Source organism: Peromyscus californicus, unplaced genomic scaffold (assembly GCF_007827085.1).
Source record: "Peromyscus californicus insignis strain IS unplaced genomic scaffold, ASM782708v3 Scaffold_7__1_contigs__length_154581171, whole genome shotgun sequence".
Taxonomy (NCBI): domain Eukaryota; kingdom Metazoa; phylum Chordata; class Mammalia; order Rodentia; family Cricetidae; genus Peromyscus; species Peromyscus californicus.
The window spans coordinates 77,491,757-77,506,107 of NW_026294595.1; the positions used below are offsets into that span (position 1 = coordinate 77,491,757).

Below are 14,351 nucleotides of genomic sequence, written 5' to 3' on the forward strand. Positions count from 1 at the left end.
TAATATAGTGGCTATTCTGTTCTCTAACCCCCAGATAAGTTTATTGGGGTGCACAATATATCAACCACACAAATATTAATATTATTCTCCTCTGAAACCAGTTGAACTAGGCTCCCACAATTCAATTTACCCTCAGTACCACTGTCTTCCATGTTCCTACTAGAATGTCCCATTAAATCCTACTTAAAGTGTCTAATCACTTTTCTAGTCCAAAGTGCCAAAGTGTTCCATATTCCTGCAGGCAAAAACATGGTCTGGCCTATCATAGCAATACCCCAGTTCCTGGTACCAACTTCACTTAGTTAGGGTGTCTATTGCTGTAAAGAAACACCATGACCAGAAAGCAAGTTGGGGAGGAAAGGGTTTCTTCAGCTTACACTTCCACATTGCTGTTCAGTTAGGATAGGAACTCAAGTAGGGCAGGAACCTGGGGACAGGAGCTAATGGAGGGATGCTGCTTACTTATTCAAACCACCACAGGGTGTTTCTCTGTGCTTCCATTAATAAGGTAACTAAGGTTCCCCCTTAGCCTTTCCTCCCTGGTAAAGTGAAGGCTAGAGTAAATGATTCTGACTTAAGAGAAACACACTATAAACCTCACTGGATCACATTGAAGACATTGCATAAAGAATACAGAAGTGTATTCAAAGCTATGGAAATACTAACATGCCTCAGCATGGTAGTTTAAATGGAATTTGCCCCTATAATCCCATAGGGAGTGGCACTATTAGGAGGTGTGGCTTTGTTGGAGTAGATATGGCCTTGTTGGAGGAAGTGTGTCACTGTGGGGGTGGGCTTTGAGGTTTCCTATGCTCAGTAGGATTTCCTGTTGCCTGTAAGATGTAGCAGTCTCAGCTACCCCTTCAGCACCATGTCTACCTGTATACCGCCATACATGATGACATGATGACAATGGAGTGAATCTCTGAAACTGTAATTGAGCCATCCCAATTAAATGCTTTCATTCATAAGAGTTGCTACGGTCATGGTGTCTCTTCACAGTAATAGAAACCCTAAGGATGACACTCAGTACCTTAGAGAATACAGACAAAACGTCTACTGCTGCTGTTGTTTCTGTCGGTCTTAGGTTCTGAAACTGGACCTCAGCATCATCCTGAAACTCCTTGAATTTGTATAGCTGAAAACAAGTCGTCAGTGCACTCTTCCCACAATTATAATTCCAGTAAATGGAGAAAACTTCCAAGACACTGCTCTTGTCTGCTTATTACACCTCAAATCTCCTTATCTCATTAACTCAAGCTACCACAGGATATTTCATGTGTCTATTTTTTTTATTTTGTTTTCAAGTGTTTGTGTGCGTGCGCGTGTGTGTGCATGTGTATGTGTGTGTGTATGTGTGTGTGTGTGTGTGTGTGTGTGTGTATTTGTATATGGAGACATGTGCACCTATGTATAGAAGTTGGGAGAAACATTGTATCTCCTGGAGCTAGAGTCACAGGGGGTTGTGAGTCCCTCATTGTGGGGGCTAGGAACTTAACTCAGGTCCTATGCAAGAACAGCAGGTGATCTTAACTGATGGGCTATCTCTGCAGCCCCATCTGCTTATTTATTACATGTCTATTTCAGAGACCACATTGCTGTCTCTTTCAAGCTGAGAGAGTAAGAAGGACCATGAACTTAGACTGGAAAAAAGAGCTTCGTATGAATCTTTGAAGCAATGACCTCTATTTGTCATGTCCCGTCTTCCTGGAAATGGTCTCATCTTTACAAATAGATCATTTTCTTTCTATGATTTTATTTAAATGACCCTAACCCATTTTATTTAAAGGCCTTTTCGTGACTACTTATTTTCATAAGTTTCTCCTGTCACAGTTTGTGATCCCATGGGGTCATCTGACCCACATCTATTCCTCTACCAAAATGTGATCTCCTTGAGGTCAGGAATGGTAATTGCTGTGGAATGAGAGAGTTAATTGTCAGTTCATCCATGCTCTTGGTACTCAGCCTCATAGGGAAATGAGTCACAGGATGACCATGTGACTTCCTGTGGGTTAGCCTGTCTCTGTGTGGACCCAGTGTGTTAATCCCTTATTGATTTTCTTAATGACGCAAATGGTCCACATTGATCACCTTCGACTTTTGGAAGTCAGTTAAATCTGAAATGAATCTAACAGGCAAAACCAGGATGTTAGACCCACTGCTTTCTCCTTTCTAGATATCCTCTCACTCACCACCTGACTCCCTCCTCTATTTTCAAAGACCTTCGCTTCTCCAAACTCTACTCCTGTCTGCACGCCTCCTTTGCTGACTCTTACCCTCCCACTTCCTTCTTACACCTCCTTGTGGTTACACGGATCACACCTGGACAGTCCAGCACCCTTCGCCCATCCTAGGATTCCTTAGTAAGTTGCATCTGCAAAATCCCTACTGCCGGATTCCCCTGAGGTCATTATGTGGGACTGAGAAGGCTCTATTAATAGAACAGTCTAGCAGGGCAGAGCTGGGCTTGCTCACTGAAGGAGAGACATGCTGGAGAAATTACTTCAGGGAATTAATTCTTGGGTAAAATGGAGGCACCAGGCTGGAAGTGAACCAATCTGCTGCTTGGCAAACAAGATGTGGCAGCTACCGAAGTAGAACAAACCTCATTTGGCCTTCCATGTTGAAATACACAGTCTTAGAAATGCTTTTTAAAATTTGCAAGCAAGTTTCATCTGTGTGGTGACCTGCCTCAAGGAGTTACTAGGATCTAGAAATTTTAGGAAACCAGGGAGGGGATGATGCTCTAGGTTGGAGAGAAAGGGAGTGTTAAGACATGAGCACACACCTTGCTATTGAGAAAAGTGCACATTTGCTGTTCGGAAAGGGCAGAAAACATGCAGTCTGACAAGGCAGGGGCTGTACTGGAGGAAGACAGGTCCATAGTGGAGGTAACCTGGACCAGCTGCTCTAGGCACTCCCTCAAGGGGAAGGACGTGGCCCTCCCAGCTTTGATACCTCGATGGGGCAAAGCCAATTCTCCTGGATCAGAGGTCCAAGAAGGATCCTGGGAATCTGGCTGGTAAGGGGGAGCTAGCTCTAGAGTTTGATGAGCTTCGATCAATGCTTTCTTCCTCTGCACTTCCTGGCACAGCCTTCCTGGCAGCTGGGACTGAGTTAGCTGCAGTTGGGTCATGCAAAGGAGAGAGGAGATGAGCAAGGACAGTCACCCCACCATGGTATCCAAGGAGACTGGCTCAAGCACCCTCATGGTTATGCAAAGCCCATGCATGCTCAAGTCCCTCATATAAAATCTGTTTTTGTGCAGCACCTTGCACATTCTCCTGTGTACTTCACAGCATTTCTAGCTTATCAGATGTACATAACACTATATAATAGTTGACATATTTAGATAATGAGTTTACATTTTTATGAGACTTTTTTCCTTTGTTTTTAATAGGAAAATCGCTTGAAAAGACAAAAGCCTAACCCTGCCAGGCAGCCTGAGTGCCACTGGCTGCAGCAAACCCTAACATTTCAGATCTTCTAAGTTACAGAATTCAAGTTCATTTATCAAAAAGGAATGAAAAAAAAATTAAAATGGTACCCTCAAAGGAACACAACAAAACCTATTTTTAAAAAGTCTATACATGTTGAACATAGGGAACTTTATTTTACAAGATTTGACTAGAAGCTGTTTGAATCTGGGTGTGCCAAGCCCGTAGATAAGGAGGCCTGGCTGTAATAAAACAGCTCTGTGTGCTGAAAGACAACCAGTAGGATGCAGTGTGTGGTAGAGACACCTTGGTGGGATGTGTGTGGAATGTGCTTCTGATGAGAAGGCCAGAGAGCTCCTCCCCGACCAGGTGTGACACAGAGCTGGGACACAGGCCATGGGAAAAGCACGGAGGAAAGTCCGTGGTGGGCAAGAGCTTGGGGAGGAGGGTTCAGAGAAACTGAAAGAAGATGAGATGCAGTGGCCAAGGACAGACAGCAGGGGGAAGGCCGGAGGAAGGGGGAAGGGGAGGGAGAAGCAGGCTCTTCGCAGTTTGTGGACCACAGCAGAGCTTTTTGTGTGGCCGTCTTGACCATTATTTGTGTTTCTTCCTTTTTTTTCCTTTTATTGAAAATGGATTCTTTTCTCATACAATATATCCTGACTACAGTTTCCCCTCCCTCTACTCCTCCCAGGTTCTTTCACTTCCCCTCGCTTCTGGATCCACTCCCTTTCTGCCTCTCATTATAAAAGAACAGGCTTCCAAGAGATAACAACCCAACATGACAAAATAAAAGATAATAAGATCAAACAAAAACCATCACATTGAAGTTGGAAAAGGAAACCCAACAGGAGGAAAAGAGTCCCAAGAGCAGGCAAAAGAGTCAGATACCCACGTGGTCTCACACTTAGGAGTCCCATAAAGATACTAAGCTACACTATATATGGGAAGATCTGGTGCAGACCCGTGTGGGCACCGTCTTTGTTGCTTCAGTCCCTGTGAGCTCATGTGAGCCTTGCACAGTTAATACAGAGGGTCTTGTTCTCCTGGTGCCTTCTGTCCCCTCTGGCTCTTACACTCTTTCTGCTTTCTCTTTACCTGAGCTCTGAGAGAGTGATTTGATGGAGATATCCTATTTAGAGCTGTATGTTCTAAGGACTCACTCTTGTGTAATGTGTGGCTGTGGGTCTCTGCATCTGTTTCCATCTGCTGCAGGAAGAAGCTACTCTGACAATGGCTGAATAAGGCACTGATCTATGAGTATAGCAGAATATCATTAGGAGTCAATTTATTGATACTTTTTTTAGAGAGCTGGGCTATCTCGTTTTTGGTTCTTGGTCATGTACGGGTTCAGTCTTGTGGAGGGGGCCTCCAGTCTAATCAGACATTGGTTGGTTACTCCCACATGTTCTGTGCCACTATTGTCTTAGCATATCTTTCAGGCAGGAAGGATTGTAGGTTAAAGGCTTTGTGGCTGGGTTGATGTTTATGGTTCTCTTTTGGTAGCATGCAGAGTACTTTCCCACACCAAAGACATTAGAATGTAGGAGTGAAGGTTCAGTGCATTATGTGAGTGCTGTCCCCAGCAATGGGGCCATGCTGTCAGTTTTTGAAGAGAAACCCACAACAGCCTCAGTTATTTGGGGATTTCCATGGGACCACCTTGGCTGACAACTCAACCAAATACAACCCAGTCATGGTACTAGGAGCCTCATTTGGTAACAAGAGATGGTCAGTTGGGACTCCATATCCCCCATTATTAGAAGATCTCATTGGGATCACTTTTATACATTTTAGGTAGTTTCTACTGCACTAGGTTTCCATGTCATCCTTCAAATGACCCTCAATTCTAGCTGACTCTCCCTGAATTCCCTCCTTCAACCCTATCTCCCCTCTCCATCCCCACCTTATCTTCCTGTTCTCATCCCCACCTGCTCCCATTTCACCCTCAATATCTACTCTAGTTCCCCCTCCCAAAGAGATCCACATGTCCCCCCTAGTCTCTTTTTCTGTACCTAACATCTCTGGATCTATGGATTGTAGGTTGGTTATAATTTATTTAATGGCTAATATCCACACATAAATGAATAATACCGTATTTATCTTTCTGGGCCTGGGTTACCTTGCTCAGGATAATTTTTTTTTCTAGTTCCATCCATTTGCCTGAAAATCTCATGATGTCCTTTTTTTAAACAGCTGAGTGATACTGCACCATATGTTTTTTATCCATTCTTTTGTTGAGGAACATCTATTTTGTTTCCAGCTTCTGGCTATTGTGAATAGAGCAGCAATGAAAAGCAATGGTTGAGCAAGTGTCCTGGTCATAGGATGAAACATCCTTTGTGTATATACCCAAAAACTGGGTCTTGAGGTAGATCGATTCCCAACTTTCTGAGGAACTGCAATATTGATTTCCATAGTGGCTGCACAAATTTGCACTCCCATTGGCAATGGATGAGTTATTTATCTTATTCCACATCCTTGCCATCATGAGCTGTCACTTGTGTTACTGATCTTAGCCATTCTGACAGATGTAAGATGAAATCTCAAAGTAGTTTTGATTTGAATTTCCCTGATGCTAAGGATGTTGAACATTTCTTTAAATGTTTCTCAGCTATCTGAGATTTCTCTATTGAGAATTCTCTGTTTATATATGTACCCCATTTTAATTGGATTATTTGACTTTCTGATATCTAGATTCTTGAGTTCTTTATATATTTTGGATAGTAGTCTTCTATTGGATGTAGAGTTGGTAAAAATCTCTTCCCATTCTGTAGGCTGTTGCTTTGTCTGAATGATGGTGTCCTTTGCTTTACAGAAGCTCTTCAGTTTCATGAGGTCCCATTTATTAATTGTTGATCTTAGTGCCTGTGCTCTAGGTGTTCTGTTCAGGAAGTGGTCTCCTGTGCCAATGTGCTCAAGGATATTCCCACTTTCTCTTCTATTAGGTTCAGTGTATCTGGTTTTATTTTGATGTCTTTGATCTGCTTGCACTTGAGTTTTGTACAGGGTGATAAATATAGCTTTATTTGTATTTTCTTACATGCAGATGCCCGGTTTGACCAGCACCATTTGTTGAAGATACTGTCTGTTTTCCAGTGTGTATTTCTGACTTCTTTATACAAAATCACATGCCTATATGTGTTTGGATTTATGTCTGGGCCTTAAATTTGATTTCATTGATCAATATGTCTGTTTTTATGCCAATACCATGTGGGTTTTATTACTATAGCTTTGTAGCATAACTTGAAATCAGGAGTGGTGATACCTCCAGCACTTCTATTATTGTTCAGGATTGTTTTAGCTACCCTGGGTTTTTGTTTTTCCATATAAAGTTGAAAATTGTCCTTTCAAGCTTTGTAAAAAATGGTGTTGGGATTTTGATGGGGATTGCATTGAATCTGTAGATTGCTTTTGGTAAGATGGCCATTTTTTTACTATGTTAATCCTGTTGATCCATGAGCATGGGCCATCTTCCAATCTTCTGATATCTTCTTCAATTTCTTTCTTCAAAGACTTGAAGTTTTTATCATTCAAGTCTTTCACTTGGTTAGAGTTATCCCAAGATATTTTATATTATTTGAGGCTATTGTGAAAGATGTTTCTCTGATTTCTTTCTCAGTCCATTTGTCATTTATATAAAGGAAGGCTACTGATTTTTTTAAAGTTAATCTTGTATCCAGCCACTTTGCTGAAAGCATTTATTAGCTGTAGGAGTTCCCTGGTGAAACTTTTAAGGTCACTTATGCATCCTATCTTATGAAAATAAAGATACTTTGACTTCTTCCTTTCTAATTTGTATACCCTTGATCTCCTTCAGTTGTCTTATTGCTCTGGCTATAGAACTACTATATTGAATAGGTATGGAGGGAATGGATAGCCTTGTCTTGTTCCTGATTTTAGTGGCATTGCTTTGAGTTTCTTTCCATTTTATTTGCTCTAAATTGCCTTTATTATGTTTAGGCATATCCTTTGTATCCATAAACTCTCTAGGACTTTTATCATGAAGAGGTGTTGGATTTTGTCAAAGGTTCTTTCTGCATCTAATGAGATGATCATGGTGTTTTTTTTCTTTCTGTTTGTTTATATGGTGGATTAACACTTACTGATTTTCATATACTGAACCATCCCTGCATCTCTAGGATGAAGCCTACTTGTCATGGTGGATGATCTTTTTGAAGTGTTTTTGGATTTAGTTTGCAGGTATTTCATTGAGTATTTTTGTATCTATGATCATAAAAGAAATTGATCTGTAATTCTTTCTTTGTTGGGTCTTTATGTGGTTTGGACACCAAGTATCTGTGGCCTCATAAAATGAATTTGTCAATGTTTCTTCAGTTTCAATTTTGTGGAAAACTTTGAGAAGTACTGGTGTTAACTCTTTTTTGAAAGTCTGGTAGAATTATGCACTAAAACCATCTAGCCCTGGGTTGTTTCTTTTTTCTTTTTTCTTTTCCTAGTTGGGAGATTTTTAATGACTGCTTCTATTTCACTAAGGTTATGGGTCTATTTAAATTGCTTATCTGATCTTGATTTAACTTTGATAAGTGGTATCCATCAAGAAAATTGCCCATTTCTTTTAGATTTTCCAATTTTGTGGAGTACAGGCTTTTTAAGTATGTCCTTGTGATTCTCTGGATTTCCTCAGCGTCTGTTGTTATGTTCCCCATTTTGTTTCCAATTTTGTTAATTTGGATAGTCTCTTTCTGTCTTTTAGTTAGTTTGGATAAGGGTTTGTCTATCTTGTTGATTTTCTCAAAGCACCAACTCCTTGTTTCATTGATTCTGTGTTTTGTTCTCTTTGTTCCTATTTTATTGGTTTCAGTCCTTGGTTTGATTGTTTTTTGCAGTCTGCCCTTCTTGGGTGTGTTTACTTCTGTTTGTTCGAGAGATTTCAGGTGTGCTGTTAAGTTGCCAGGGAGATCTCTGTTTCTGTCTCTCTGTCTTTGTCTCTCTCTCTTTCTTCTAATGTAGGTACTTAGTGCCATGAACTTTCCTCTTAGCACTGCTTTGTATGTATTTCAGTTGGAAAAATATTTTTACATCTAGGTAATTTTCATCTTTGTGCATTGATAAAAAGGTGGCCAGTTTTCAAGTTCCTAAGCAAAAGAGGCCAAGGCTCAGTGAGTCTAAGAGTGATGCTAATTCACTGAAACTTGCTGTGAGTGCATTTCTCTTTCTGTAGCTTAGAGTAAAATTTATGGTTTAACGTCTTTGTCATGAAGGAAGAACTATAAATTAGATGGAAATTCTCAAAAGTATGCATCTATTTCATGTGAGTAATGTCACAAAATCATGGGAGTAATTCACAATGCTATTTCAATGCCATTTTTGTAAATTTAAAAAATTTTATGTCCTGAAAAGTTTTTTTTTCCTTAATGTTACTTGGGTTAGATTACTGTGACTGAGTAAATTATTACATATCCCTGTATAATATTTTTTTTAGCCTCTATCTCTTGTTCTTCTGTAATAAACTAATTTTATGAGAGGTGTAATTTATTGTATAAAAATATAAGGGCATTCCTTGTACACAGAATCAAATTAGTCGACAAATTATCCTACTATTACAGCTTCAAAACAGATATTGGGAAAAAAGAAACATAATCAGTGTACTTAGCTTAGAAGGTGGAAAGATCTATGATATAAATATGGATTTGTTTTATAAATCTCAAGAAGATGTGATTACAGGTCTTTCTTTTTTGAGTTTTTTCCCTCCTGATCACAGATATCACAGCAGGTGGCCAATCATGGTTCAAAAGTCTAATTGTTGATAAACGATTAAGGCACAGACAAAAATATTAATATCCATTGTTTACCACCATATTATTCTAAATGCAAATTACCACCTTCTTGCTTGAAGAAGTTTTTGATGAAAGAATAGCAATAGCCATCATCTGTAGATTTTCTTGTTCTAAAGAAAGCAGTTATATTCTGTATATAAAAATTGTGTAAATAATAGTAATTTTATATAAAAAAAACCCCTCCTAGTGACATATTGCTATACCCATAGATAAGTGCACTCTTCAACCCCCATCAGAGAAGCTTTTCTTGCAGTAGATGGTTAACACAGAGACCCACAACTGGACAATGTAGAGAGAATGAGAAACTTTGGAGTGCTCAGCCCTGAATGGGGTGTCTCTATCATGCCCCTCCTCTCAGTGCTCAGGGATCATGTGCAAGAAGGGTCAGAAAGACTGTAAGAACCAGAGCGGGTGGATGATTTTAGGAAAATCGCGTTTCCCAGACACAACAGGGCAGGTGCACGGAGTTTACAGAGACTGTGACATCATGCACAAGACCCGTGCAAGTGTAAGCCAGACATAATCCCAGTAGGAAGAAGGGGATGTAGGCACAAAGTCCCACCCCAGCCAAGAAGCTACTTGCAATTGATAACTGCTGGGAAAGTGAAAGTCAGTTTTCTCCCATGGAGTGACACTGGGTATATCAACCACACTCCAGGACAAGCCCCGTGCTCAGGAGTAATTGGCCAACACAGATTGGATTCCATGGCTTTTAATGGCTCTTTTCTTTTTTTTAAAGAAGATAAGGAACATGAAGCTGGGTGGTAGAGAGGGGAGGATCTGGGAGTAGATGATGTAGAACGTGATCAAAATATACAGTATGAAATTCTTAAAGAATAAAACCTAATAATAAAAATAAAAATTCATTGATGAATCTGGAGTCATGGGCTTTGCCCTTGCACATCACCCAGTGTTCACTTTCTCTTTCTATCTAGATTTCAGAAGTTGGGCTAAGATCATGGAGGCACAGCTGAGCATAGAGTTCCCGAAACAAAGCCTCATGTCAATCTAACGCCAAGGCGAGGGTCATTGCTGGTCCATCGATGTTAGTGCAAAAGGATGAAAGAAAGTCAGTCTTTCATAACATTAGACTTACTCAATTTAATGAAGTGTCTCATAAATAAACAAGCAGTTCTTTTGCATGTTTCTAGAATGTTCTTTTAACCTGAGCCTGAGAGTAGATAGTGAATTTTTTCTTTATGGTTCTATTTGGTAAATTAATAGTGACCAATCTTGTGTTGGAATTTCCAAACCTGGGGGAGAAAAACAGAGAGCTAAACTATGAGGTTCAAAGGTCTTGAAGTCATCACAGATGCTAGGCATGATGCCTGCTAGGGATCCCTGCAGAGAGTTTCTAGGGAAGGCTTCATGGGACCTTGCCCAGACAGATACACTTTCTTCCTCAAATACCCGACCCACTTCTGCTTTTATCATCTTATGCAACACTTTTGGAAATGGAGAGTGGGGAAAAAGGAAAACAAGAAGACTAAATACAAGCTAGCAGGTCTGTGTTTTAGCCTGAGTTTCTCTGTGCAGTCGCCAGCTGATCCCTGTTATAGATTTTGCCAGATGGTTTTCTTTTTTCAGTTAAGGTATATTTTTGCATATATAAAAAGGAATGAAGAGAATGAAAGGAAAAATATCTCACCGACAAACAAATACTTTTTCTTCCCGGAAAGAATGCATGGTTGTACTAAGTTGGGGTACTGACTTCACCCTTGACATTCTCCCAAACATTCTAATGAAGGTACTTGTTGTCCTCTCTGTTGCTTTTATATTTGAAGATACTATGGCTATGGCATCCTGCAACACTGAAGAACCAAGTTTGGAAGCAACGACACAGTCTCCACTTGGCCACCAGCCTTGCATTTGAATGTCCCCATCTAGAGAGTGGTCTCTGGGCTTTTCTGATGGGCCCCATTGCCAGGCTTCCCTTTGTAACCCTGCAGTTGAATGCCCCCATCTAGAGAGTGTTCTCTGGGCATTTCTGATGGGCCCCATTGCCAGGCTCCCTTATATAACCCTGCATTCAAATTGTCTCTCTTGGTGTTGTGCAGTGAGCAACACATACAGCTATAAACAGTGGCTAGACATATCTCAAGAAAAATAGATATGAGGACCGAGGAGGGGCTGCAGTTTGGTGATGAATGCTTTGGTTTCAATCTTTAGCACAGCTGAAACAGCAAATTCAGAACCTAAGGGATTTTCATTGATTATAAAGACATTCTACTGCTTGTCTACTTGCATTTGATGAAGCACGCTTTTACAATATATTTGTTTATTTATTTGAGAAAAGGTTGCCTGTAGTTCAGGCTGGCCTAGAACTTGCTATGTAGACCAAGGATGGCCCAGAATTCATAATCCTCCTGATTCCACATCCTAAATACTGGAGATTACAGATGTGCACCACCACACCCATTTTTTGTGGTGCTGGGGATCAAAACTATGGCTTCATGAATACTAGATAGGCAAGTACTCTACCAAGTGAGTTACATCAACAGCCCTTGAAATATGATTCTTTAAAGACTAAAAATGGGATGAAAAACAGAACAAATTTCATCTGTATACCAATGACTGGCTTTGAATACCTCTTGGGGTAGGTCGCCTCACTTTGGAGACACTGGCTTGGGAAGAGGTTACACCAGTGCCTCTCATTCAGACAAGACGACACTCTGGTAGGGTAAGGTTGCTTCCTCACGGTGGCATGTCTGTGGGTCTTACAATGCCTGCTAGGTCCTGGCCTCACCTGCTTGCTTCCCATTGCAGAATACACCGTCATTAACGAAGCCTGCCCTGGAGCTGAGTGGAACATCATGTGTAGAGAGTGTTGTGAATATGATCAAATTGAGTGCGTCTGCCCAGGAAAGAAGGAAGTGGTGGGTTACACCATCCCGTGTTGCAGGAATGAGGACAATGAGTGTGACTCCTGCTTGATTCACCCAGGTGAGTGTGCAATGGGACACCACCAGTTGTCTTCACATTATCAGAGTGAATGTCTGGATTGCAGCAGGCAGCCATCCATCCAGGGCTGTGGTGCTGTGGGAGCCCACAGAGGCTTCTAGTGAGACCTTACTCAGAGTCAGAGAGTCTGGGCTTGCTTTACCTGGCAGGGCTGCATAATGGGATGATTTTTGTCACGGGCGTGGTTACCAGGTGTTTGGAAGGGTCTACACTTGGCTGTACGGTGTGCTTTGATGTTATAAGGGGGAGATCTTTTGTTTATTATAAAAAGCCCTTTTGAATAAAGCTCTGGGCTTGGCTGGGTATTGACCCAGGGCCCTTCTGAAGCTATCCTGTGCTTTTGTCTTTCTCCTTGTCTCCATCTATATTTCTCCCTAATATTTCCTCATTCTTCTCTCCTCCCCCTTTGAAAGGTGGGAGCAGGTCGGAGCTGGACTCCCACATGGCGCCATGGTTATTAGGCGTGACACAACGCAGCTAAGTCTGACCGCAGGAAAAGGAATCAGAAGAATTAGTATTCTTTTCAGTGATCAAGTTGGAAATCTGAGAGTTTGTCCACTTATTTGTTCACTTAGCAAGCAGAATGAGAAGCTCTTAGGCAGGGATGGAGAGGACAATGTGACAGTTCTGTTGTTGTTTTTTATTTAAAATTTTTATTTATTTATTTGTGCGTATGTGTGTGTGCGTGCACATTCCCACAGAGGTCAGAAGATGGTGTCATATCTACTGGAGCCAGAGTTTCACGCAGTTTTGGTATGGGTGCCAGAACTGAACTCAGCAAGAGCAGTATACATTCTTAACCACTAAGCCATCTCTCCAGGCATTTTGTTTAAAGACACATGCCCAAAATTGCCAGAGCTTACAGCCTGGTAGGGAGGGTGGGGAACAGGGAGCTACGATTGGTTCTATGTGAGTACTGTGGTAGAGATGCACAGGATACCATGGTAACAGGGATGAGAATGGGGTGAGGCAGAGGCAAGATCAATGAAGACTTGTTTAGCAAGGTGATGTGATGTGTATTCTGAGGATGGAAGCAGCAGACTCAAGAGGATCTGGGGGACCAGAGGGGCTCAGCTGTTGGCGGAACATGCAAAGAACCTATGTCAAGAGGAAGCATGAGGCTTCGAGAATTCCAGAAAGCTCCCTCTGGCAGTAAAAGCAAGTGTGTGCTGTGAGAAGTGAGCAAAGGGAGATAGATAAGGAGATATTAAGGGAGAGTGATTTGAAAGAAGGAGCAGGAGCCAGATTAGGAAGGGCTGTTCCCAAAGCCCCGCTATGAGATTCAGGCTATTGGAGATCTTTTTGTGAATGGTTAAAAGCAATTTCTCTTTAGCTATAGATGGAGAAAGGACCTGGAGGAGGGCAGGATGAGGGGCAAGAGGGAATTAATGGGGGCTGCAATGAAGGTCAGAGCTGGTGGATAGAGTTGGGGGAGGGCTGAGAATCATCAGGGAGTGGAACTGGCCATAGTTTGGAATTGGGCGGGAAGAACAGAAATCAAGGACGATCGACATTGAGCCTCTCACCACGTTTCCATTGTGACCGGCACTGAACGTTTTCCAGCATGAAAAACAAGGAACTATTGCTGTATTGCACTCTGATTTCCCCACCCCCACCCCAGGAGGCTCATCTTGTCCCTCTGGGAAAGGTCAGATGGGGGACACAGAGACTGCCCAGCAAGTTTTCTGAAGGCTGAAGAATGAAGTATCAAAACTGTGCTGGTGGAATTTCTTTCATTTTTGTCTTCCCCCTTCTTTAAGAACATAGAGTAGCTTTGAAAATGAAAACAGGATTGGCTTCAGGAGAACTGCACAACTGCGTTCAGAAAGGAAACTTACCACCCCAACTCCCTGACAGGCGAGAGGGGCCTGTGGAGAAATGGCTGAACAATACCTCAAGATTCCTCTATTATGGGACACTAGCCGTGGTCTGCATGACTTTGAATAGTTTGGGAGAGACCTGTATTGGCTGTTGGGCAACCACAGGGCAGCCTCAGCTGTTATGAGGTGATGTGAGGGTCAGTCAGTCACATGATAGGCAAGAAATGTATAACCAACAGGTAGCACCCAGGGTCTGCAGTCCCTCCTTTGGAGGTTCTGGGAGTGATCACTGGCTCTGGAGAGAGAAGGACTGTCCCACACAAATCACTCTG

General features: G+C 41.8%; 1 protein-coding gene across 4 annotated transcripts in view; it reads left to right on the plus strand.

Moving 5' to 3' along the window:
• The window catches only part of Pamr1 (peptidase domain containing associated with muscle regeneration 1), a 152,786-nt gene that overhangs the window by 81,056 nt on the left and 57,379 nt on the right, over positions 1 to 14,351 (plus strand). For all 4 annotated transcript variants that reach the window (XM_052724105.1, XM_052724103.1, XM_052724107.1 and 1 more), the window contains one exon: positions 12,005 to 12,181. In XM_052724105.1, coding sequence (XP_052580065.1) covers positions 12,005 to 12,181 — 177 coding nt within the window. The remainder of the gene's footprint in view (positions 1 to 12,004; positions 12,182 to 14,351) is intronic.